The sequence below is a fragment of the Neodiprion pinetum genome, chromosome 4 (genome assembly GCF_021155775.2).
Source record: "Neodiprion pinetum isolate iyNeoPine1 chromosome 4, iyNeoPine1.2, whole genome shotgun sequence".
Classification (NCBI taxonomy): domain Eukaryota; kingdom Metazoa; phylum Arthropoda; class Insecta; order Hymenoptera; family Diprionidae; genus Neodiprion; species Neodiprion pinetum.
This window is the reverse complement of record NC_060235.2, coordinates 10,718,157-10,741,535: the sequence shown is the minus strand read 5'-3', so window position 1 is coordinate 10,741,535 and position 23,379 is coordinate 10,718,157. Positions and strand designations below refer to the sequence as shown.

The following is a 23,379-nucleotide window of genomic DNA, read 5'->3' as shown; positions in this document are numbered from 1 at the left end:
GCAATTTTTCGATCGTGAGTCGCAACTCGTGTTACGAATACTCAACATCGTAATCTCGTAATAAGGGAGTGACTTCTGTATGTGCTTTGCTGCGTCGAAAAACATACAAAAATGGATAAAAACAAACCGCAACGTCCGCGCGATCTCTGCGCTTACCGTGGTTGTAAGAATTCGAAATTCACGGGAACAAAACTATACAGGTTTCCTGTGGCAGGAGATTGCCGCCTTGATGCGTGGGTAAAAAATACCGGTAAGTGTTGCATTGTAATTATTTGCATTTTTTTTCGAAATGGAAAAGTGCAAGAATCTCGGAGAACAGTAAAATCCAAAATAACTAACGCTATGCGAAAAAGGATGTACTGAAGAATGCTTGGTATATTTATTTCTTAATTTTTTTTTTAATTTTTTTTTATTTTTTTTCGATTCTATCCAGCATACCAATTTTTTTTTTTTTAAATATCATTTCCTAAATGAAAGATGAGTGCTTTCATGCATCATGAGAAACGTCTGCCCTGTGGCAGACGTCTGCCGAGAAACGTATGCCGTGTCTCTTGATGATGCAAAAAACTTGTAAAAAAATTATGGTGTGAATAAATTGTTGAACAAATTTCCGTTCATGTTCCTTTCTTATATTATAAAATGAATTTGTTCGTTTCTCTGAACATGTATGAAATTGTTCAGAATTTTCACTCCATTTTAAATTCAATTTTTATAATTTTGGTAAAATTGTGAAGGGTGAATTTTTGATATATGTTCGGAGAAATATTCCGTGTTGCATCTAAGAAGTATGCGGGGTATTAAACGATCAGAAATTAAACCTATATGAATTCTCGAAAACAGAAATTTTCGAAAGGAGACAATTAAAAAAAAATCATTGCACTTGCTTGCAAATATATTTACATTAATTTCATAGTAGAAAAAATAAAGTTTTCTGGAGGTTTTCTGAACAACATTTTTTTAAACGATTGATTTCAAACTTTTTCACTTTATGATGACAACAAAAAATGTTCTTCGCATCTGCAGAAAGTTTTTTTTTTTACTGATTTTTATCTTATCGCAAAGTACTCAAAATTATCACCAAAACTTTTGGTAGGAAAAAAAAATTCTTCTATCGAGTTTCAAAGTTAATATATTCACACGGCGCGGTTTGGCGCAGATGAGTCACTTGTTAATGCAGGTACATTTTTTCCGAAATCGCAGGCAATAAGTACTTGCTGACTTTATCACCGGAAACATTACGGACGTGGGGGTTATGCCGGGAGCATTTCAGCCCGATGTACTTCATTGGCAACAGACTTTCGCAACAGGCGATTCCTCTTATGTTTCTCGAGAGTGTTGACGATTCGAAGGCCCACCCGGAAGTCCGAACTTCATCCACATATGTGGAAGGTCTAGTGGATGATTGCGCAGTCCGTACAATGGTAAGTGATGCAATTTCTCGCGCAACGCCGCACCCGGTTGAGTTCGAGTCGTTGATTCTCAACGATTCTGCGGATGAACCGGTGCCGTTCATTTCCGCGTTTGCGGCGAACCACTCTGTCATACCGGCGGGTACCGTTTCCTCGGGTTTGACGGAAACGGTGCTTGTTATGCCTTGTGAATCTGTAGAGGTACAAAGCACAGGTGAGTCCGCCTTTGATACGGTTCACTCGTCGGCATCGGCGTGTGTGCATACGGGCGTAGGTGAAGAAGATTTGCACGTTTCGGAGCATGCGCGTAAGTATAGGAAGACAGTGGTGAGCTTTGCTGATTCGGATGACGGAAATTGCACGTGGATGAGCGTAGAACCGCAACCCGATGATAGTAACCCTGCATGTCAGACGCCTGAGGGACACATGTCATGTGTGGGTGATCTGTCACTTCATGCAAAAGTGTTGCGTCATCTGCGTAAACAAAATGCCTCTTTGATACGGGAAAATGCATCGAAGACGAAAACGATTCGACAACTCCGTCAGAAGCTGAAACGAGCTTTGAGGACAGGTGCACGTGTGGAGAGAAAAAAATTGTCCCTCGATAGTTTTCTTGATCAGCAAAAGAGTTTGCGGCCGGCAGCAAGAACGATGATGAAGCTCCAATTGCACCGGAAAAATGCTCCTTACTCGGAGGAAGAAAAAGATCTTGCAAATCAGCTTTTTTACTACTCAGCGTCTGCGTATACGCGTTTGAGAGATGCAGGATGCATGTTTCCGGCGGAAAGTACCGTGCGCAATTGGATCTCGGAGGTTGACATAAAACCCGGCTTCTGCGATTTCATATTCCAGAAGTTGAAAGTCAAAATTGAAGAGTTGCCTATCGAAAATAGGGTATGCGCTCTAAAATGGGACGAGATGACAATCAAACAATTTGAAGAATATTCGGAAAAATTCGATTGCATCGAAGGTCTGGTTGATCTCGGCCCACTCGGCCGAAGGGGTGAACGCGCGCGCTACGCCTTCGTTTTTTGCCTCGACAGTTTGAACGCAAATCAATCATGGCGGCAACAACTCGCGTATTTTCTTCCCGGGACTGGCATGAAGGCCGAGGAGATTCTTACCTTGGTCGATGAATGCCTCTGTCGATTGCATGAAGCTGGAGCCGTAGTTCACCTCGTGACATGTGATCAGGGTCCCCTGAACCAAAAATTGTTCAATTCTTGTTTAAAAGTGTCAGAGGAGAGTCCGTGCTTTATGAGCGGCAGCCGAAATTACTTTGCTTCATTCGACTTTCCTCATTTGATAAAACGTCTTTGGAGCACGTTGCGAACACACAAAATACTGTACTGGAGGGGTCAGATTATCGCTTCGTACGAAGATTTTGTAAAAACTTGGAGATACGATAACTGCAGTACTACCTCGAATCTACTCTCTCACATCTCCGAGGCGCACTTGTTTCCATCGTCCTTTCAGGCGATGAACGTTAAGCGTGCTTTTCAAATTTTGAGCCGCCGTTTTGCAGCGGCAATAACAACTGCAGGCAAGGATCCACACGAGCTCAACACGGAAACGTGACAGGCTAGCGCAGCTTTTGCTGAGCGTATGAATAAAGTCATTGATTCATGCAATGCCTAAGAGCTTTTGTGCCGAAATCCTGATTAGCGTCCGCTTGCCGACAAGAATCCCGAGATCAAGGAAACGCTGACAGAGTTCGTGAAGTTTTCTTCGGAATGGACGATTGCTGACCCAAGGAGAAAGGGGACGGCTGAAAATACATCGCAACCACCGGTAATGAAAAAGGTGCCTTGTCTAAGAGGTCTGCCTCTGACAGTGAGAGCTATTCTACTTACGTATACGACGATAAAAGAGAAGTATCCCGGATTCGAGTTGGCAGCCGGACTGTGCAACCAAGATTCCGTCGAACACCTCTTCTCGAAATTTCGCCAGCGAGGTGGTCACAACCCAAATCCCACGGCTCGGATGGTTTGCTTGTCTCTGAGACACATCCTTTCTACCGGATACATCGGCAGCGGCAGCAGAGGAAATGTACAATGTCCTGACGCCATTGCTTTAATAGAACCCTGCACGATGGTAGCTCGGGCTTTCGATACGCCAGAGAGTATGCCTGCGGATCCCACCGAACACGAATTTGACGAGGATACGGCAGAAGTTGAAAATGCTGTGGAAGCTCTGAGGCAAGAGCAGGAAACAGAAATGGCGAACGCGGAGACGTCGAAAGAAACGAAGTTACCGACCTACGAACTTTGTGCAATCAATTATTTTGCTGGTTACGTAGCTCAGCGCAACCTGCGCAAATTCCCGTGCGATCGATGTCGTTTTGGAACCGTTGAAACTCCATCATCGCCAAATTAGGTGTATACTGAACTTCGGGAATATGAACATGCTGACGCTGATGCGCCATCGGTGTCATATCTGAGCCGGCCCACAGACAAGTTCGAAAGTATCGTCAGATCGCAACTCGAAGCTTTCTATCGATTGTGGAAGACGCACTGGGCTTGCGAAGGTCTTTTGATCAATCTTATGGATGATATTATTACAGATACTGCCAGATTGTATCCTGACTGGTTTCACGAAGGTGAAATGCCTTCAGCATCGCATAGAGCTTCTACGCTTTATGGTCAAAGTGAAGGTTTTCGCTCAGACTACATTCAACCATCGGGCAGTACGACAGTCCGGATCATCTCGTACTATACACAAGCCGAACAGTAAGTTACAAAAAATTAAAGGTATTTAAATTGAATCGGAAGCTCTTAATGCGAAGATGTACCCTGACGTCAACCGGAGGCTTTATAGCTGCGCTTCATGACACTTTCTGTTGTGAAGACGTACCCGGGGAGGCTCAGTGAGTTGCGCTTAAGTATTCTCTTATTGAAGTCGTACCTGGCGATTGCCAGAGGCTCTATGAGCTGCGCTTCACGTATTTCCTTTTTTTTTGGTTTGAAGTCGTACCTGGCGATTGCCAGAGGCTCGATGAGCTGCACTTCATGTATTTCATTTTTTTTGGTTTGAAGTCGTACCTGGTGATTGCCAGAGGCTCTATGAGCTGCGCTTCATGTATTTCCTTTCTTTTGGTTTGAAGTCGTACCTGGCGATTGCCAGAGGCTCGATGAGCTGCACTTCATGTATTTCCTTTTTTTGAAGTCGTACCTGGCGATTGCCAGAGGTTCGATGAGCTGCACTTCATGTATTTCCTTTTTTTGAAGTCGTACCTGGCGATTGCCAGAGGCTCTATGAGCTGCGCTTCATGTATTTCCTTTTTTTTGGTTTGAAGTCGTACCTGGCAATTAACAGAGGCTCTGCGAGCTGCGCTTCAACCCGTATATAAATTTTTTGGTTGAATATCGGAAAATGGCATATAGCCCTAATGGCTAGCTAGTTTACATGCTATAATGATTTAACTGGCGAATCACTGGCTCTATACATAATGTTTCTACATTTAACCCAAAAATTTAAATACGGGAACGGGGGGTGGTGTTGATTGCCTTCTCGTGGTGCCCCCCGAAAACGAGTGCATTAATTTTTCTTGCTGAATAACAAGTTAAATGTTCATGCTTATTATCCTGTTTCAAGAATAGTTTGGAATATTATTAATTTCATTCCAATTATAGTGCACTCGGCTAAACAATCAACAAAAGTATGATTCACAGAATTCTTTCAACACTTTTCTTATTGACGTTCTGTGAAATCCAGACGTTATTCAGTCACAAAAATTTGAATAGTATTTGTTCCTGAGTGCTTCAATATTTGGAAAAAACAAACTCTTACGGACATTCATCTGACAATTCTACATGCCTTTACCTTCACTTTGTTTCCTCCCCAAATCCCATTACGCCTTCATTAATGAGATCATGCTGACCACGTGTGTATTGAACAACTGTAGTATATTTTTATCGTTGCGGATTGATGTGATAGTCCCCTCAAAATGTGTAGATTGAAATATTAATATAAATGATAAATTAGTTTATTGTAATTAGTTGTTGCATGAAAAAAAATATGGTTATTAGTATAAATTTGACTAGTTTACTTGTTAATTTGGCAACGTCAATGCATGCCATGAAAAAGTCTAATTTTGAATAATTATTTTCTTGTTTAAATGTTCGGGAACCCGCCTGATCTTTTTGTACAGTCATTTTTGAATATTTCTCCAAAAATCAGATTTTTCTACAGGTTTTGAAATACTGTGCATGATCTCATTAAACAATGATTGGATTCAAGATTTTCGGTGGGGAAACGGCTGAATGGGGGTAATATTATTAAACAGCTAAAAGAGAGTTTTTATACAATCGACCCGGTCTCCATTTTTTTTCTTCAGATTTTTTCTCAACCGGGTTACCAAATAACGAAGCGGAAAAAAAAAATGGAAATAAATCTACACACTCTCGGAATTGTTTTTTTTAATTCTTTTCTTCTCTTCTCGGTTATCAAAAACACAAAAAAGAAAGCGGGATTGAGTAAGAATATGAAATAAAAAAAAATGTAAGGAAAAAAAAAGTCGGTCCACTCTCACTTTCATTTATTTTCTCTCTTCTGAGTTACCCGTAATAAAAAAGGGGCGGGGATTAAGTAAAAAAAAGAGGCGCCAAAAACGGGGAACAAATCGATTTACTCTCGGTATTTTATTGTTTCAATTATTTGTTCTCTTCTAAAAGAAAAAAATAAATAAATAAAAAACAAAATAAAAAAATAAAAAGCGACCGGGATCGAACCCGTGTCCCGTAATACTCCATCCTCACGTGGTATCCACTCAGCTGCGCTACAGCTACGTCCGTGTACGCGCGTTTGCTCGATATGTTTACGGAGCTTGCTCGGAATTCGCTGATGATTCTTTGGAAGATTCAGTTCAAGAAAAAAATAATTTCCCCCAACCACTTGCCCATTGCACATTTTGCATAAATGTTATCGAGCTGGCTTCGTATATTTTCACATAGACTGCGTGTACAAATATTCGAGAACACCAGGCGTCACATATTTTCATATCAATAAAAAAATAATATTTATTAAAAAAAAAAAATAAGTATTCGGGCTGGGAATGGTTAATTATTTTGGTTCAGCGTCCGCTAATTGAATCCAAAATTTATCAAATCTGGAGATACTTTTATTCACTGACATTCATAATTGAAACAAGAAAAATCCCAATTCTTGCATTCCTGGAAACATCTGTGCGAGCGGGGACAAGGATGCGATTGGCAACCACTTGCTCGAGCGACCGAGTATATCTATATATACACGATTGTGGGCCACCTTCGGTGCATGGTCGCCTAGGTGTCAGGTCGGAAATGGGCCACCTTCGGTGCGTGGCCGCCTAGGTGTCACGTCGACGCTCCAATCTAGCTGGTATCACGAAAAGCCGAGCATTGGAGATCTCCCTACTCATCTCTGTTGTAAGTGTTGTAACGCTAAATTCTGTTACCCTCGGATGAGGACTTACCGTTGACACTTTGGTGCGATTCTCCACTTATTCAAAATATCAAACTATAACAAAATCAATTATGTTGGGCGCCAGACGCGTTAGCGTCGATTTTCAGACAATAATACAAATCAATAAAAATAACACAAAACCGTACAAAAAATAAATAGAGAACCCGTTGTATGGCTGGCTAGGCTCAGGTACGCACACGTACAACCTGGTAGAGTGGCGGTATTCAAGGCAGCTAACAGTAATTACAGAATTAACGAAAATAACGAAATAAAGAATAAACTCAAGTCAGAAGGAAAATGAACATGTCAGTCGATCATATATTGTCGAGAAGTTTACATGGTTCAGACAGGCAAATAAAATGGTATCGACAGCGGTAGTTAATAAAATAAGCAATCGTTGTTCACAATAATTTCGGTAGAATAGCAGTAAACGGTAGCTTTGAAACGAGAGACGGCAGTTAACAGAGAAAAATGAACGTAGGTCGGGAGATGCGATATAATGCAAGAATTTACTTAAAACTACACGTCACTGGGCGTCGTGATCTTACCCAAGGTGCAAATGACGCTACGAAAATTATTATTCTGTCGATTAGAAACGAGAGAACTCTACTGCAATCGGTAGAAAACAACGTAACAATAGTTCGGTAGGTAATACGACGAATTTACCATAGATTATAACCAGTACGAGAGATTGACATTCATTAACAATTTGCAAAATCGGTAGTGTAAACGGTCGACTAGATAACTTTCGGTAGAATTATTCATAAACGGTAAAATAAATAATTTATAATGATCACGGACCTGAGGAATTAAACAATGAATTCCTGAACATAACTCTCGATAGAATTATTCATAAACGATAGAGTCAATAATTTATAACGATCACGGACCTGAGGAATTAAACAATGAATTCCTGAACGTAACTTTTGAGAGAATACGAAATACAAAATTATGAGAGAGTGAGAATTTCGGAGAGTTTACAAAATAAAGAAATACACTAAATACACCGCAGTACACAAGAATAATTCGCAGAACTTAACTTAACAAAATACAGAGAAAAGAATAACAGGCAAAAATAATATAAAATTGCCAATAGTAATAGAAAAAAAAGGTGCGGTAATATTTAGAGGCTGATTCTACGCTCGGTTGTAGTCCAAGGAACTCGATATACGGTACAATAAGCACAAAAATAAATAAAAATATAATAAGCAATAACAGAAATGAAACATAAAGCACACTACTATTACAAAAGAGTATGGAATGAAATATAAAGCCAATAGGGCTCAAAATACGATAGAAAGTACAGAAGCAGGCTAATAGTAACACCATAAATCCATTAAATAAGAAACAGCTTTAGGAACGTTCATGTCACTACCATCGTATATCATTTCAAAAGTTTGCCGTTGTACTTCTTCACATCTATTAGAATCATTTTCACTATTATCAGGGTCGTTTTCAATATTTTCTTTACGATCTGAGTCTGCATTTGAATCCGCATTTAAGTCTGCTTCTGAGTCCACATTTGAGTCTATATCTGAGTCCGCTTTTGAATCGACATTTGAGTCCACATCTTAGTCCGCATTTGAGTCCGTATCAGAATCCGTATTTAAATCATCTTCCAAGTCTGCATTTGAATCAGCGTCTGGATCCGCATTTAAATCAGTATCTAAATTCGTATCTGAAACCTTTATTTGTTGGTTTAAACCAACACGAACCTCTAAGGCATGGTAATTTTCCATGCATTTTTTCCATCTTTGTTGTGTCTTCAAAGGAACCTAAAAGATGAAGAATTATAATTAATATTTAATATTATGCAATAACGTAATTACATATTAATAGTATGTAAAGAAAATTTACGATTGTTTGGAAATTTCATTGTGATGAAATTGAAAGAAAACAATGTTATTACAAATTATTTTTACTTTATAATGAGAAAATATTGCAAACAATCAATTATTTGTTAATTATTTATAAAATAATACTAATGTATTACCCTATTGTGTGACTGTAAATTAAGCAAACAAATGTAAATTTTTCAGATTTTAAATAAATGAACAAATAGTTACTATTTAAAAATGATAAATAAAAAAAATTCACTAACAAATTTTTCAATTTTTTAAATGTGCATTTTTTTATCAATAAATATTTAATATTATTCTTCTCGTGACTTTTTTTAAAATTAGCTCATGCTTATTTGAGATTCATAGTCGTTTCCATCGTTAGTTAACAAGTATTTAATTTATTTCTTTAAAGCAAGAGGTGTCAAATACTTGTCACATTTTTTGTTTTCTTACAAATAATCATCACAGTTTATAAATGTTGTAAAGTAGGATATTAATCATGACACTGAAAAATCTAATAGAGCATCATATTAATATTAAATTATTACCTCCTGATCACTGTATTTCCATAATTTATATTTTTTTTTCACTGGACAAGCAGTCAAATATTCATTTGCTTCTAAAGAAATTTTTAATAACGAGAAAAGTTATATTATAACCTAAAAAGTATATTTATTCATTTATTTATGCTTATTTATTTTATTTATTTATTGTAACGTTATTTTTTCAATTTTTTGATGGTTATTTATGCAATAATTAAATTTTATTTTACTGTTATTGACCGTGTTAATTTACACAAAGTAAATTAACACTATTCTCGAATTGGAGTACATATTATATAAGCAATAAGGTTTGATCAAAAAAAAAACGTATTATTTGTTTTCAATTTTCAAACTTTCTCGGTTAATTATTTCTTAATTAATTAACTTTAATATTTGGAACACGTTTATGAAATCGCTGAACTATTTTTCTCATTTATTTTTGTTTATTATTTGCACTATAGCCTCCTATAGTACATTCAGATACAGGTCTCGCAACGAACGTGGTGGGGGGTGGTCAGTTCACGTCTGAAACAAAAGTACAACTTATGGCCACAAGAGCGGTGCTACGAGTTATTCATACGCTCATTATTATTATTTGGCGGAACCCTAACCAGTCTTTTTGATACTCATATACAGATAACCTTACGTTGCAATGTCACACATATGCCTATGAATAACTGACAACGCCGCGTAGTGGCTAGTAATGGCAAAAAAAATCTGGACAATAACGCGGCTACCCCCACCACTCAAATTTCAGTTCGTTGCAAGACCTGTATGTAAGACCGTGAGATATACTTACCTACACGACTTGAGCCGAATCTCTCCGAATAACATTATTTTACTAGTTCAACTATACATTTTATTATCTCTTTCCCCCTTTTATACGGTAGGGATATAAACATACGATCCCAAGCTAAGGTTCGTGAGCGGGTGAGCGCGCCAAGATTTCACAGAGGCTTTACATGATACGTAGCGTCGTTTTAATAAGTTTCGTTGATACTGATTGAGAGTAGTTTATCATAATGTTTTTGATGGAATGCAAAGCAGACAACTCTTTAACAATTGTTGAGGATGAAAACGTCATTTATGAGAAGAATACTGAAGTGGAAGAGGATGAATTGCTTACATTTTTTGTTTGTGGTAAAAGTTTTTTAGGTTACGTTAAGGCACGTGGAGATAAATCAATATTTTATTACAATCAAAAATAAATTTGATTGCATGAGCGTAAAAATTAACATTCATTAAATTACTTAAAATGATGAAGATGCATTGAAAGCTAAACAAAAACAGTGGTTAAAAGAGCACAAAAAGAAGCCGGGTAAATCTAATAAGACGTCGGAAAAAGTGATTGTATCTCCGATCAAGACTAGACGAATCTTGAAAAAAGAATCCCCTTTGAAAGTAAATTAAAAAAAAGAAAAGGCCAAGAAAAGTAAAAAAAAAAGAGGAGAAGGTAGTTATTATTTATATCATTTCATTATTTAAATAAGTTGTATTATTATTAGGATTTTTTACTTGAGATCAATTATTAAATGACGTTTATTTTGTTTTGCTAGTCTTTAACAAAACGTCACGTCGACACCCAGAAAAATGTTGCTCAGATTATTAATCAAAGTACAAGTCAAGTCTTATCTAGTTTGGAGTCGTCTGATTCTGAAAACCGTCCATCTCAAGATAAACTGAAAACTGAACTGAAAAGACTTCGTGCTGCTAATGGAATCTCTAATCGTTCTACTTTTACTGATAACGCACAATTACATCAGCACGATGTTCAGAAAGATGGATCATCAGAAGAAGAGGAAGAAATAAAAAGAAAGGAGGGGACATCGGCTAAAAAAAGAAGATCGACGTAATTGAAGAAAAGCCGCCACCAAGTCAATTATTCGGTGAAGATTATCTAAAACCAGTAAGTGTTTATTGTAAAATTACACCGTTAAAGAGTTAATTAATATGAATATTGAATATTAAATATTTATTACTTAATTATTTAGATGACTCAGCTTGGCAATTCAGGAATTTATTGCATTAGTGATATTTACGAATACGCATTGGGTGGCAAGCAAGTTACTCATATAGCTCGTCGTTTGATCGATGGCGTTTTTACTAAAGAAGCCATCGCATGTAGTACCTTTACAGGCCAGCCTCCTAGAGCGCAAGGAAAAAAGCGCCAGATAATTCCTGTTTCACCATTGACGATACTGCTAAAAATACTATTATAGGTTTGTTAATAATTTTCCCTTCTCCATTTATTGCTTAACAAATACTGAGAATTTATATTTATTATGTTAACTTCAATTATGTTTATCTCAAAACAGATTTCGGTTTGAACAAAAATGAATTTCATTTTTGTAGTAAATTTGTTGACTGGAAATACCGATTTCAATTAAGTAAAATTTATAATACTATATAGTGAAATTGAAACTTCATTGTTTTGAGTTCACGAAATGTTCAGGAAGTGAATATCAGAAACAATTTTGGTTTTATAGCTGTACCAAATAATTGATTGTAGTTACCAATGATCGGTAAATTAAGAGTTAATTGAAGTTACTAAGTATTTTCACGCTTGTTGAATGTTGAACTAAATATTGAGCTTTTAAATTTGCATTAGATTCAATCATATAATACCAATATTTTGATAAATAATTTCTAGATCTTAGAGCACTCTTATGTTCCTCAAAACAATATTTGTTCAATTACTGGACCAACATTGAGTATTTATATTTTTTATTATAACTTCAATTATATTTCTTTTACACAGATTTCGTCATTCAACGAGGACAGTCGAGGCAATTTGAAATTCCAACGAGGAGCTTTATCGTTGGTCAAATGTCTCAGCGAGTCGGTGAAATTATACATCAAATTTCAGCATTCAAGGCTCTACTCGCGCCACCACGTTTGTCTGAACCATGAATAATTTTCATGGTTTTTTTTCGTTTGCGTGTAAACAAGTTTATCCTTTAATTATTACCTTTATTTGTACACGTTTTAAATTTAATAAGTTTCCGTATCAAACCAGTAAACAAATTCACATCAGATTATTATCATATAATTATTATTATTCAAAAAGAGAACTAAAAAAAATCATTGATGTAGACCGAAATTTTATCGGGTTTCTTAATATAAATAAGAAAACTAATCACTTAATTTCTTTATTTGAAACTGTGTTCAGGAAAAAAAAAGGATTCCATATTAAATTTTTCACAACTAAAATTATTAAAAATGGAACTCTGAAATTTCATAAACGAAAAAACAATTGCATAATTCAATAATCTCTTAAATGAAAACAAATATAAATGCTGTCAAACATACTATTTTTAATATTAAAATTCTTTAGTTATGTTGTATGGAATATAATTTATTGCTTATGCAAATTATAAAAATGTTGTGTAGTACCGTAAGACAAAAAAGTCTATTTCTGAGATATTACGTGTATTTGATTTTCATAAGTCTACGTTCAAAAGTTTTATGTTAATCGTACAAGAAAGAATAAAGAACAAATCTTATTATCAATTAATATCATTCTTATTTCAGAATAGTATTTGGATTGTATACATTCACAATTTATCCAGCATATGATGGTTACAAGAATAACAATAATTTGAAGACCCGAGTACATATCTAATCCGATTCATCAACATTGATTAGATTTTTTGCTTCAGTTTATCTGGCGATATCTGATCGGACCTGATTATATCTGATCAGATCTGGTTATATCTCATGTAAATAATTAACAACTATTTCTGGTCAGATCTGATTATATCTGGCCATATCTCGTCAGATAGAGACGATTTAAAGATCTGACCAGATCTGGTCTGTTTTTCCTTTGGGTTATATCTGGTCAGATCTGATTATATCTAACCAGATCTCGTCAGATAGAGACAATTTAAAGATCTGGCCAGATCTAATTCGTTTTTCCCGGGGAGGAAGAATTGAAAAAGCATTCAATCGGCGATGTAAATATCAAAAACAAAAATAAAAAGTGGAACTTAATATTGGTGACCTAGTTCTGATAAGGGTTCCAATGCAAGCAAGTCTATTGGATAAAGTGACACAGAAATTTTTTCATTCATTTCAAGGGCCATTTAAAATGTCAAGTATCTTGACTATCTATATCAAGCCACAAGATCTTGCAATCAACGCGGTGAAACAGCGTTGGCATCAGTTGGTGGACAAAATTCCTGTCCCACTTAACGAACTCATAAAAGCATTACACATCTGTTTTAAGGCTGCCATATTCAAATTTAATCAGAACATATATGCTCAAACTTATGGTTTATCGATGGGCTTGCCGCTCTCTCCAATTTTGTCGGATTTAGTTTTGGATGATCTTGAACAATATTGTCTCAACAAACTGGACTTCAAGCCTTCATTCTATTTCAGAAATGTAGATGACATAATCACAAACTGATGAATATATATATTGTAACGTGGCAGTTCGGTTAGGCCTGCCCGTTACAAGAGACTCCCTGAACCCTGGGCGAGATCCCGGAATCAGGGTCTAGAAAATCGAGTCGCGGAATAATCTTAGAGAGCGCCAGAACTGGAGTCACGCACCCGAGCTTCGACAGGGACGAAATAGAGCATTGCGACCAAGATATTTCAGGTTTTTGTTTTTTATTTTTTTTTTGAGTGCACCGGCTACCCTCCAGTGACCAACTCCGACACCGAACATCTTTCGAGGCAAGGCGAAACCACGAAGATCTCGCGGGAAGGACACCGAGGCTGCGGAGGGGGAGGCAACGCAGATCCCTGCAGCGCGGGAATCCAAGGCGGACGCGATTCCCGCTGGCGGCCGGCGCGCCGCAGCCTCCCCGCTCACCCCGCTTACGCCCAACCAAGGCAACCGCGAGGCACCAGCTAGCGACGAGGGAGCACCACCCCGCCCAACCCCAGGACTACGTAGAGCTGCGCGGGAGACGACATCGCGATCTAGCCTTAAGTTCTGCGCCGCGTAGAGACGACAGGTGCGCGGCAAGTTGCGCAATCCCCAAAATCGATGACCGATCGATTGTTGCGCATTCTTAGGGTGATGACGTCACGAAAAATTAGCGCGACGAGATCGGCGTTGCGACCATCCGAGATCACTCTAGTTCTGGCGAGTGGACCAGGTGGTCGATTTGTTTTCGAGATAGCGGTTGCGGTGGTTTTGCGTTAGGAAAAACTGGTTTCGTTGCGAGGACGAGGGAGATGAATCGTCACGAGGGTGTAGGGGAGTTCGTCCACTGGATGTGGAGCGGTAAGCGTTGTTAACATTCTCGCGATCGAATTTCGAGGGTAATTGAGTAAAGGCTGATCAGATAAAGGATAGCCGTTTTGTAGTTTGCGTGTCGAAAGGTACTCGAAATTCGTTTGCCGATTCTTCTGCTTGGTGACCGTAGCCTGAGTTGCGCGCAAGGGAGTGGCGTTAATTTCGGGGGATCCAGAAAATCGAGTCGAGCCACGGGTTGAGCCGAGACGTTATTGTCTCGAGTTTGAGTGTGACCGAAGTCCGTTACACGGGGTCATTTCACGTCATCCGGCACATCCTCCATTCTCGTGTAGGTCGCGAGCAGTCACGGGGAGCATTCGAATTCGCGGCTGCGTCCCGCCGTCGCCGAGGAAGTGAAGCTCGGGTGCGCGCTGATAAGAGTATGCGTTTTTAGAGGAGGATCGCGGGTGTCGCGACGAGTCTCGCCTCAATTTAGTTATTATTTTTTTTTTTCTTTTGTTGTTTGCATTATCAGTTAGTATTAAGTTGGCGATCCGCGCCATTTTGTAAAGGACGTTCGCGGGCAGCGCATCGAGTCCGATTTTGCTTTTGGTTTTTATGAAGTAGGGTATTGTTAAGACGGCGACTAGCGCACGTAGGCCGTAGAGGTCTCCTAGAATTATTCACCTTTTTTTTTATTGTTATTTTTTTTTATTATTATTTGGTGTGTTTCTCCCTTTCTGATTTCGTTTAGATTAAATTTAACCTTGTATTTGGAACCGCGAAGGACGACTTGCGTAGTCGTATTATTATTATTTTTATTTTTATTTTTATTTCTTTTGTTTTGTAATATTGCTGATGAGAAATATACCATGGTAATTTTATAGTAATTTAGCCACATCACGCGTTGGCTTACTTGTGTTGCAATTCTCTCTACCCAAAAATTACCCCTCCCCTCTCCGCGGTACTGAGCTACCGAGCATATGGTCGCGGTGTGTCGTATTATCGATTTCGAGGCGTGTTGATCACGCCAGGCGCCCAACAAACTTCGCGATATTGTTTCAGATCCAGGATACCTCGCCGGACGCCAAATTATTGTGCTCGCGGTAAGTTCCCGGTTATTTGCTCCGAGTAACCGAGGTGCAGAAAAATACACGTCACAATATATATGACATAATCACAGCTGTCCCTTCGGATAAAGTTGCAGAAATGCTATCTGTCTTCAACCAATTCCATCCGAGATTACAATTTACCTCTGAGATAGAGTTTAATCATCGAATTAGCTTTTTAGATGTCTTGATCATTAATGATAACCAGCTCATCAAAACAGATTGGTTTCATAAGGCTACCTGGTCACAAAGGTATTTAAATTTCCATTCTCACCATCCCAAATCTTACAAAATTGGAACGATTCATTGCTTGGTTGACAGAGCGATCCGAGTCTCAAGTATGGAATTTCATAACAAAAACATGTCCTTGATTCAGCAGGTACTAAGTAAAAATGACTATCCATCTCGTCTGCTCAACAAGCATATACAGTTCAAATACGATTCCATCTTGTCATCGACTAGCTCCAACAATAATATCGATGCATCTGCTGCACAAGCTAATCAAAAAAACTATATTTCCATCCCATACGTTGCGGGGTTGTTTGAGTCACTCAACAGAACATTCTTTAAGTACAAAATTCAATTTGTGGGTAAATGTGCACATGATCTATCCTCTATGTTTGATTCGGGTGAGGACCCCTTACCCCCGGGTATGCGTTCTGGTGTAGTTTACAAAATTCCCTGCAACCAATGCAACATGTCCTACATAGGCCAAACAAGTAGGCAACTACACACCAGGATAACCGAGCATAAACGCAATATCCATGAAGACGAGGATAATTATACTGCACTGACGAGGCATGGAATCGATTTCGACCACTCTTTCAATTATTCTCAAGCCAGCATTATTGACGTTGAACCATTGTATTACAATAGGCTATTGTTAGAAATGTGAAATATTGTTGCACATCCCAATTCTGTCAATCGAAGACAAGACATCGAACATCTGAGTACTATTTACACCTCTGTGATACAACCATTGTAATTATCCATTACCGACTGAGCTTGCTCTCGATTTTACCTTCTTAACAAAATTTTGGTTTCCTTTCAACCCGTTGACTCTGCGTTTGCTCTGATAACTATCGATATCGATCTCCCCCTACTACACACTGGACGTTCCACATGTGCAAATGTGCTCTTGATTTAAACCTATAACGGCTGTGTGTTTTATTTTATCAAATTAACTACAAGGAGTCTTGGGAACTACGTCGCGCGATCGCAGTGTGTTTCGGCTTTTGTTTTTTATTGTTTCTATTTATTATTTATTTACCAACACGCATTCACTACTTAAGAGTGTTCCCTGTCTGCTGTAATTGAAAGTGTCATCCCACACTAAGTAACTCCTTTCGTGTATACCTGAATAAACATCCTTGCTTATTATCTAAACCACATATTCTTAATTTGTTATAACGGAGTTGTACATTATTTTATTATTTTTGTTTGTGACAGATGTTTAAATAAATTGGTTCTGAGGAGGGCCCCCATCAGGGCTGAAATGTTGACACCATAAAAAAGTGTTTTGAGTTATGACCTTCATATTCAAGAATAACATTAATCAATATCAAGTATCATTGGAAAAAATGCTTATTTGTTAGTTGAAGTTGATGATGAAAATAAAGTAAAAGGCGTATACAACAGGGTGAATTTAAGGTTGTATCGTCAATCCACCTAGTATGCAGGATGTTTCTGAAAATTAGCAGATAAATTTCATGATCGCACAGGTCCGATTGATCCTCCATGTCTCACCCAGAAACAATTAAGTGTAAGGTGACATATTAAGAAAATTTTATTAAATAGATTATAAGGATTTAGATACCATGAATGACTAAGGAATGTGTGTATGCGTGAACGTATGAGTGGGAAAACGTAGCAATAGTGAAATAAAACAAAGTGTACTGACAGTTTTTTGTTTTTCATAAACGATGAAAACGTCCATGAAAAAAGGAGGGTAATGTGAAACTACGAGCATATGAATATGGGCGGCAATATGTTTCGGATTTGACCGGACGGAACGAGAGTGAGATTTGACCAGTCTGGTGGAACCGGCAACAAATCCGGAAGATATCAGCGAAGAAGAATCTGCGGAAAGACGCCAACCAGTACAGACCTTAGATCAGAATACTCCGCAGAAGTCGAAAATATAATCAATTTTAAAATTTGCAAAGTTCCACATATATCATACAGTACATAATTCACCGAATCTTCGATACCGTTACGATCCAGGCTGCTCTCATCTCCTAACACAACGTGTGGAAACTACGAAACCAAAAGGTGAAGACAAGAATTACAAGCATCCATCGAACGAGAGGGAGGGAAAGAAGAATATCTGGATTGGAAAGTGATTAATCGGTTATAATAGTATTCGACGAAAAAAAACAAGGAACCAGTGGAATTTTATATATTGTGTATCGGAGGCGTATTTGTAAAGTGTGTGAATGGATAACTTTTGATCTTTTTTTTGTGCCCACTTTTATTTCTACTATTTATTTTAATCTCTCTATTTGAGTACATTTATCTACACCATTGTATCTATACAATTTTATCGATTATTTTACCTTTAATTTGTTTATTCATTTGCTTGCACGATTCTGGTAGGATAAAGTGTTACAGATGGTAATCCTGCTCAGTATAAGAGGAACCGCAGGTTCGGACATTTGGTTCACGCAATCGGTTGAGCGTCCGCTGATGCAAAGCTACCATCCGTAAAATTATGCCTAAACGCCTCTAAGGTCGTATCCTCTCTAGTCAGAGGGGGCAGCGATATTTATAGGAATCTCGTGGGTCGACAGGCTCAAGACAATGTGACTTTACTAGGAGGCGAGTCTACGGATCGGTCATTGCACGAGCTCTGTTTGCCGGGCTAGGTCTTCGGCATTCGTGGGGGTCTTCCGGCTCCTCGGTCTCACCTCGAACAGTCGATCACGGGTCATCCAGTTGGATGTGAAGACTCGGAATCGTCTGTAAACGACTTAGGTACCTGGCCGGGTGTTGTACTCGGTAGAGTAGTTTCCACGCTGCAATCTGTTGAGACTCAGCCCTGGGCTTGGAGATTTGTCTTGTCGATTAGAGAGGCTTCAATGTTACAGCGTTGGTTCGACTCCGGTCAAGCGACGCATTGCTCCTCCTATCGGATAATTCATGGGCGGACCGGTAGTGCTCGCTAAGCGTGTGATGGCAATGCGTGTCCGGGGACTTGAAACAAAAATTTTTGCGTCCCCGGTGCCCCTTAAGGAACGCAGTTCGAATCGCCGATTCAAACGCAAGGCCGACAAGTGACCGAAGGGACCGGTAGACCTCGCTTCGTCGGGATTTGGGAGGTTACGTCCCGTGCCGGGATGGGCAATGATATCCCGGTCGGAGAGGTGAACCCAAAGCCGGTAAGCCGACGTGAGACGTCGGAACGTGGCCCTAAGTTTGATGATACGTCGACCATCGGTCACCTTTAACCCTAAGGATCTTGCGACTCTTTTGTCGACCAAAAGGCAATGCGCCGAGTCCCCGAGGCGGCACAACATGACTTGGGAATATCTTCATCTGAATCGACCGAAAGGCCATGCGCCGCTCCCAATGTCGACCCTGGACCGATGGGCCGATGGTGGGCCGATGAACGCCTGAGCGTCGGCCCATAGAGACACAACGGAATTTGTATAAATTTTCGTCCGAGTCGACCAAAAGGCAATGCAGTAGTATAGCAAGGGGGGTTATAAGTACAAACACCTTCTTTACCGACCAAGCCGCTCCGCACATCCCAGACGCAAACCCTTAAAGGTTACCCCCACTCTCGTCAGATAAAACGTGCTCTGCCGTACCGACTTGAGGTCAAAAACGTGCAACCTTACCGACGGTTATATCGGTCGACGGTGAAAAATCGCACTACCTTACCTACAATTCTTATCGATCAAGGGTAAAAATCATGCTGTTTTACCGACCAAAGGTCAAAGTCTGTAGTGTTCGCCTGCCAACGGTGGAGGGCGCAGCGGGGGCTAGAACTTTTTTACCGTCCCGCATTCTTTTCCCACGATAGGACGGCTGATGTGTAACATTAACCACTCCAAATTCCTTTCCCAGGGTGAGACTGCTGATGTGTAACATCAACCACCCCCCCACATTCTTTTCACACGTTATCAACCACGTGACATTCCAAAATTAATAGTTCCGAGAATTGTTTTTTATCCACTCGAATATCGCTGATGTGTAACATCAACCACCTCACATTCCTTTCTCACGTTATCAACCACGCGACATTCGAAAATTATTGGTTCTAAGAATTGTTTTTCACTTACCCGGATGTCGGTTTGATATCAACCACGTGACATTTGTTTGGCTTGTAACTGTCATGTAAACTCAACGATGAATTTTGAACAGGTTCAGTCAAGACCAGAGTGCAAGGTCGACCGATAGTCGCGGTACATTCAGAGCCATGGATCTGCGGTGTTGGGTTACTACCGCTCTAAGAATGCTGAAAGGTGCGCGCGCATTCACAAACATACGTACAGCTGCCCTATAAAAAGGACGCTCGTCAATGCAAACGATCATTGAGTCGCAACTTGTCAAGTATACATGAGGGAAAAGCTCAAGATGGAATCTGTGAAGTGTTTGAGATTGATCGATATTATGGAATCGGTGTACAAAATCTTGGACAAATCATCATAAACAGCAGAGATTCAGAAATGGATAAAATTTGGAAGTCGAAATATTCGGCTTCTGAACAAAGTTTTGCGAAAGGCTTCATCGATTGGAGAAAAGACGAGAATTATCACAACGATCGGACTCTTGAACGCGCTCGCGGAAAAATTTAAACGTCTTCAGAAATCGGGTAAAGGTATGCGGAGAGTAAGAAGAAGCGATCGAGGTCACTGGGAAGATTTGGAATCAGCTTTCGAGGGGAGAATTCGAACTGGATCCATCGTCACTTTGAAGCATAAAGATGTGGAGAGATTTCTAGAAGACGCAAAGGTACTAGCTGTGACAAGACTAAAAAACGCTCCGAAGAAAGACAGGAGCTTGAAAGCCAACATTATCCTGGCTTGTAAATTTGAAGTTAGAAAAGATGATCACACGGTGGAAGAGATCAAATTTTTGAATACGAGAAATGAAATCATCCTTCAGACAACAAATATCAACGAATGGTTCATCGAAAACGCGACGGAGCGTTTGTTGAAAAAGGTGGAAGATTTCCAGGAAAAGGATTCAGGTTGGTCGCTGACTGAAATAATCAATTTGACTGTGAATATCAACAAGTACGTGCCACTACGAGGCGGTGTCTTCACATACACAACACTACTCAAAGATATTCAAGACAAGAAGGCTGTCGTCAACATCCGTGACAGCGACTCGTATTGCTTTCTTTGGTCGGTCACCGCAGCTCTGTTCCCAGCCGACAACAACAATCCCAGTAAAATTACTTTATATCCGCATTTCAGCTCAGTGCTACAATACGAAGGTTTGCATTTTCCAATGTCTTTGGACCAGATTCCAAAATTTGAGAAACTCAACAAACTTTCAATCAACGTTTATGGTAAAGATAGTACGGAAAAACAAAAGCGCAGTGAAATCGTACCCATTTATTTCAGCCGAAACAAGTCTGACAAACCTGTAATTTATCTTTTAGCGATAGAAACTGAAATCACTGGCGATGACGATGATGATGTAGATATGGAAAATTATGAAAAAAATAGAATCTTTCATTGTACTTGTGTTTGAAATCTGTCTCGATTAACGAGATCTCAAATTTCTGAGCATAAATGTCGCACTTGGTTATGTGATAGACGTTTGACTCACTTTCGATCTGAAAAGTGTTTGTTCAAGCATAATCTAGATTGCATGAATTTAAACAAAACCAGAGTTATTCTACCTACAGATGAGGAAAAAATACTAAAATTTGAATATTTCAAGCACAAAGAAACCGTTCCATTCTGCATTTACGCCGATCTCGAATGTTCACTGGAACCTACGCTCAAAAAAATGGGTACAAGAACAATTTATCAGAAGCATCTTCCGTATAGTATAGCTTACTATCTACATTGTGCGTTGGACGGTTTGCTTTCAAAATTCAAAATTAATCGTGGGGAGACTTGCGTTCAATGGTTTGTGAATGAGTTAGCGGAATTGGCACATTCGTTAGAAGTTTATTTCAAAACTGTTGTACCGATGGAACCGCTCAATTTCAATCAAATCAACGAATTTCATTCAACAACAGTGTGTCACATTTGTGAAAAACCGTTTACACTCACGGACGTGAAACATCGTGATCACTGCCATTTCACGGGAAAGTACCGTGATGCTGCTCATCGAGGTTGCAATCTAAATTACCAAAATTCGCACACTATCCCAGTGATGTTCCCTAATCTGTCGGGTAACGATTCACATTTTTTGATCAAAGCACTGGCTACATCGTTCGAGGGCACAATTGAGCTTCTACCCGTAAACAAAGAAAAGTACATTGCTTTTACATAATATGTCGAGGGGACAGATATAAAGTTTAGATTCGTAAATTCGTACCGTTTCATGCCCAGTAGTCTTGAGAAATTGGCAACGTATCTCGGTGATGATCAGAAATCAATCACACGAAAATTTTATCGTAGCTCAGATGAAGTTCAGTTATTGACCAGAAAAGGAGGGTTCCCGTACAAATACATAGACAGTTGGGAGAAGCTCGAGGACAGACGGCTACCATCCAAACAACAATTTTACTCAAAATTAAATGATCGGGATATATCAGACGAAGACTATGCACATGCATGTGAAGTCTGGCAAACTTTTAACGTTCAAACTTTGGGAGAGTATTCGGACTTGTATTTACAGACGGACGTGTTTTAAATAGCCGACGTTTTTAAAAACTTTTGACAGAGCTGTTGGACAACGTAAAACCTGGACCCATTACGTTATCACATCGCGCCCGGTCTGTCGTTTGATGCGATGTTAAAGTGTACCGACATCGAGCTCGAGCTTCTCACCGACATAAATATGGTTATGTTTATCAAAAAAGGTATTCGTGGTGGTGTGTCACAGTGCTCGAGCAGATACGCAAAGGCTAACAACAGGTACATGGAGAGGAATTCGATCCTGAGGTCGAAGAATCTTATCTCATGTACTTTGACGTTAATAATTTGTACGGTGCTGCTATGAGCTTTGCTCTGCCATACAGTTGCTTCGAATGGTTATCAGACTTTGGACAATGCGACGTTCTTACCATCTTGGACGATGCGGAGTTTGGTTATATATTGGAGGTGGATTTGGAATATCCTGAGGAACTACATGAAATTCATAAGGATTTACCACTGTGTCCGGAGCACTTTATACCTCCGATCTCGAATAGTAAGCAACCGAAATTGACGCCCACGCTACTTTCCAAGAAAAACTACGTTGTTTACTATAGCGTTTTGAAACAGTGCTTACAATTAGGCTTAAAATTACTCAAAATTGACAGAGTTCTCAAATTCAGACTAACCCCGTGGCTCAAAAAATTCATTGATTTGAATACCGATTTGCGCAAAAAATCTCACAACGAATTCGAGAAAAATTTTCACAAACTGATGAAAAACTCAGTTTTTGGCAAAACAATGGAAAATGTTAGGAAGTATAGAGATGTCAGGCTGATCACAAAATGGGATGGAAGATACGGTGCTAGAGCTACCGTAGCCAAACCTTATTTTCACAGCTGCACCGTTTTCGACCCAGATATTATTATCGTTGAAATAAGTAAGACGAAAGTCAAGTTGAATAAACCATCGTATAGAGGTTTTCCATCATGGATCTGGCCAAAACATATATCTACGATTTTCATTATGATTACATTGAACGAAAATTCGGCAACCAAGCAAAATTAATGTATACGGATACCGACAG

At 39.1% G+C, this 23,379-nt stretch overlaps 1 protein-coding gene across 4 annotated transcripts in view; it reads right to left on the bottom strand.

Annotated features, from left to right (window-relative positions):
- TTLL5 (Tubulin tyrosine ligase-like 5) overlaps positions 1-23,379 on the bottom strand; it is a 289,302-nt gene that overhangs the window by 3,713 nt on the left and 262,210 nt on the right. Inside the window, exon 16 of one of the 4 annotated variants that reach the window (XR_011176837.1) lies at positions 6,809-8,626. The exons of 1 other annotated variant lie outside the window; for it this stretch is intronic. Coding sequence is in view for 2 of the 3 variants with exons in the window: in XM_069135010.1 (XP_068991111.1) it covers positions 8,511-8,626 (116 nt within the window). In the remaining variant the exon portion in view is untranslated. Of the gene's footprint in view, positions 1-6,808; positions 8,627-23,379 lie in introns of those variants that run through there. 2 more of the 4 variants (XM_069135010.1, XM_046619687.2) reach the window with 2 other exon arrangements.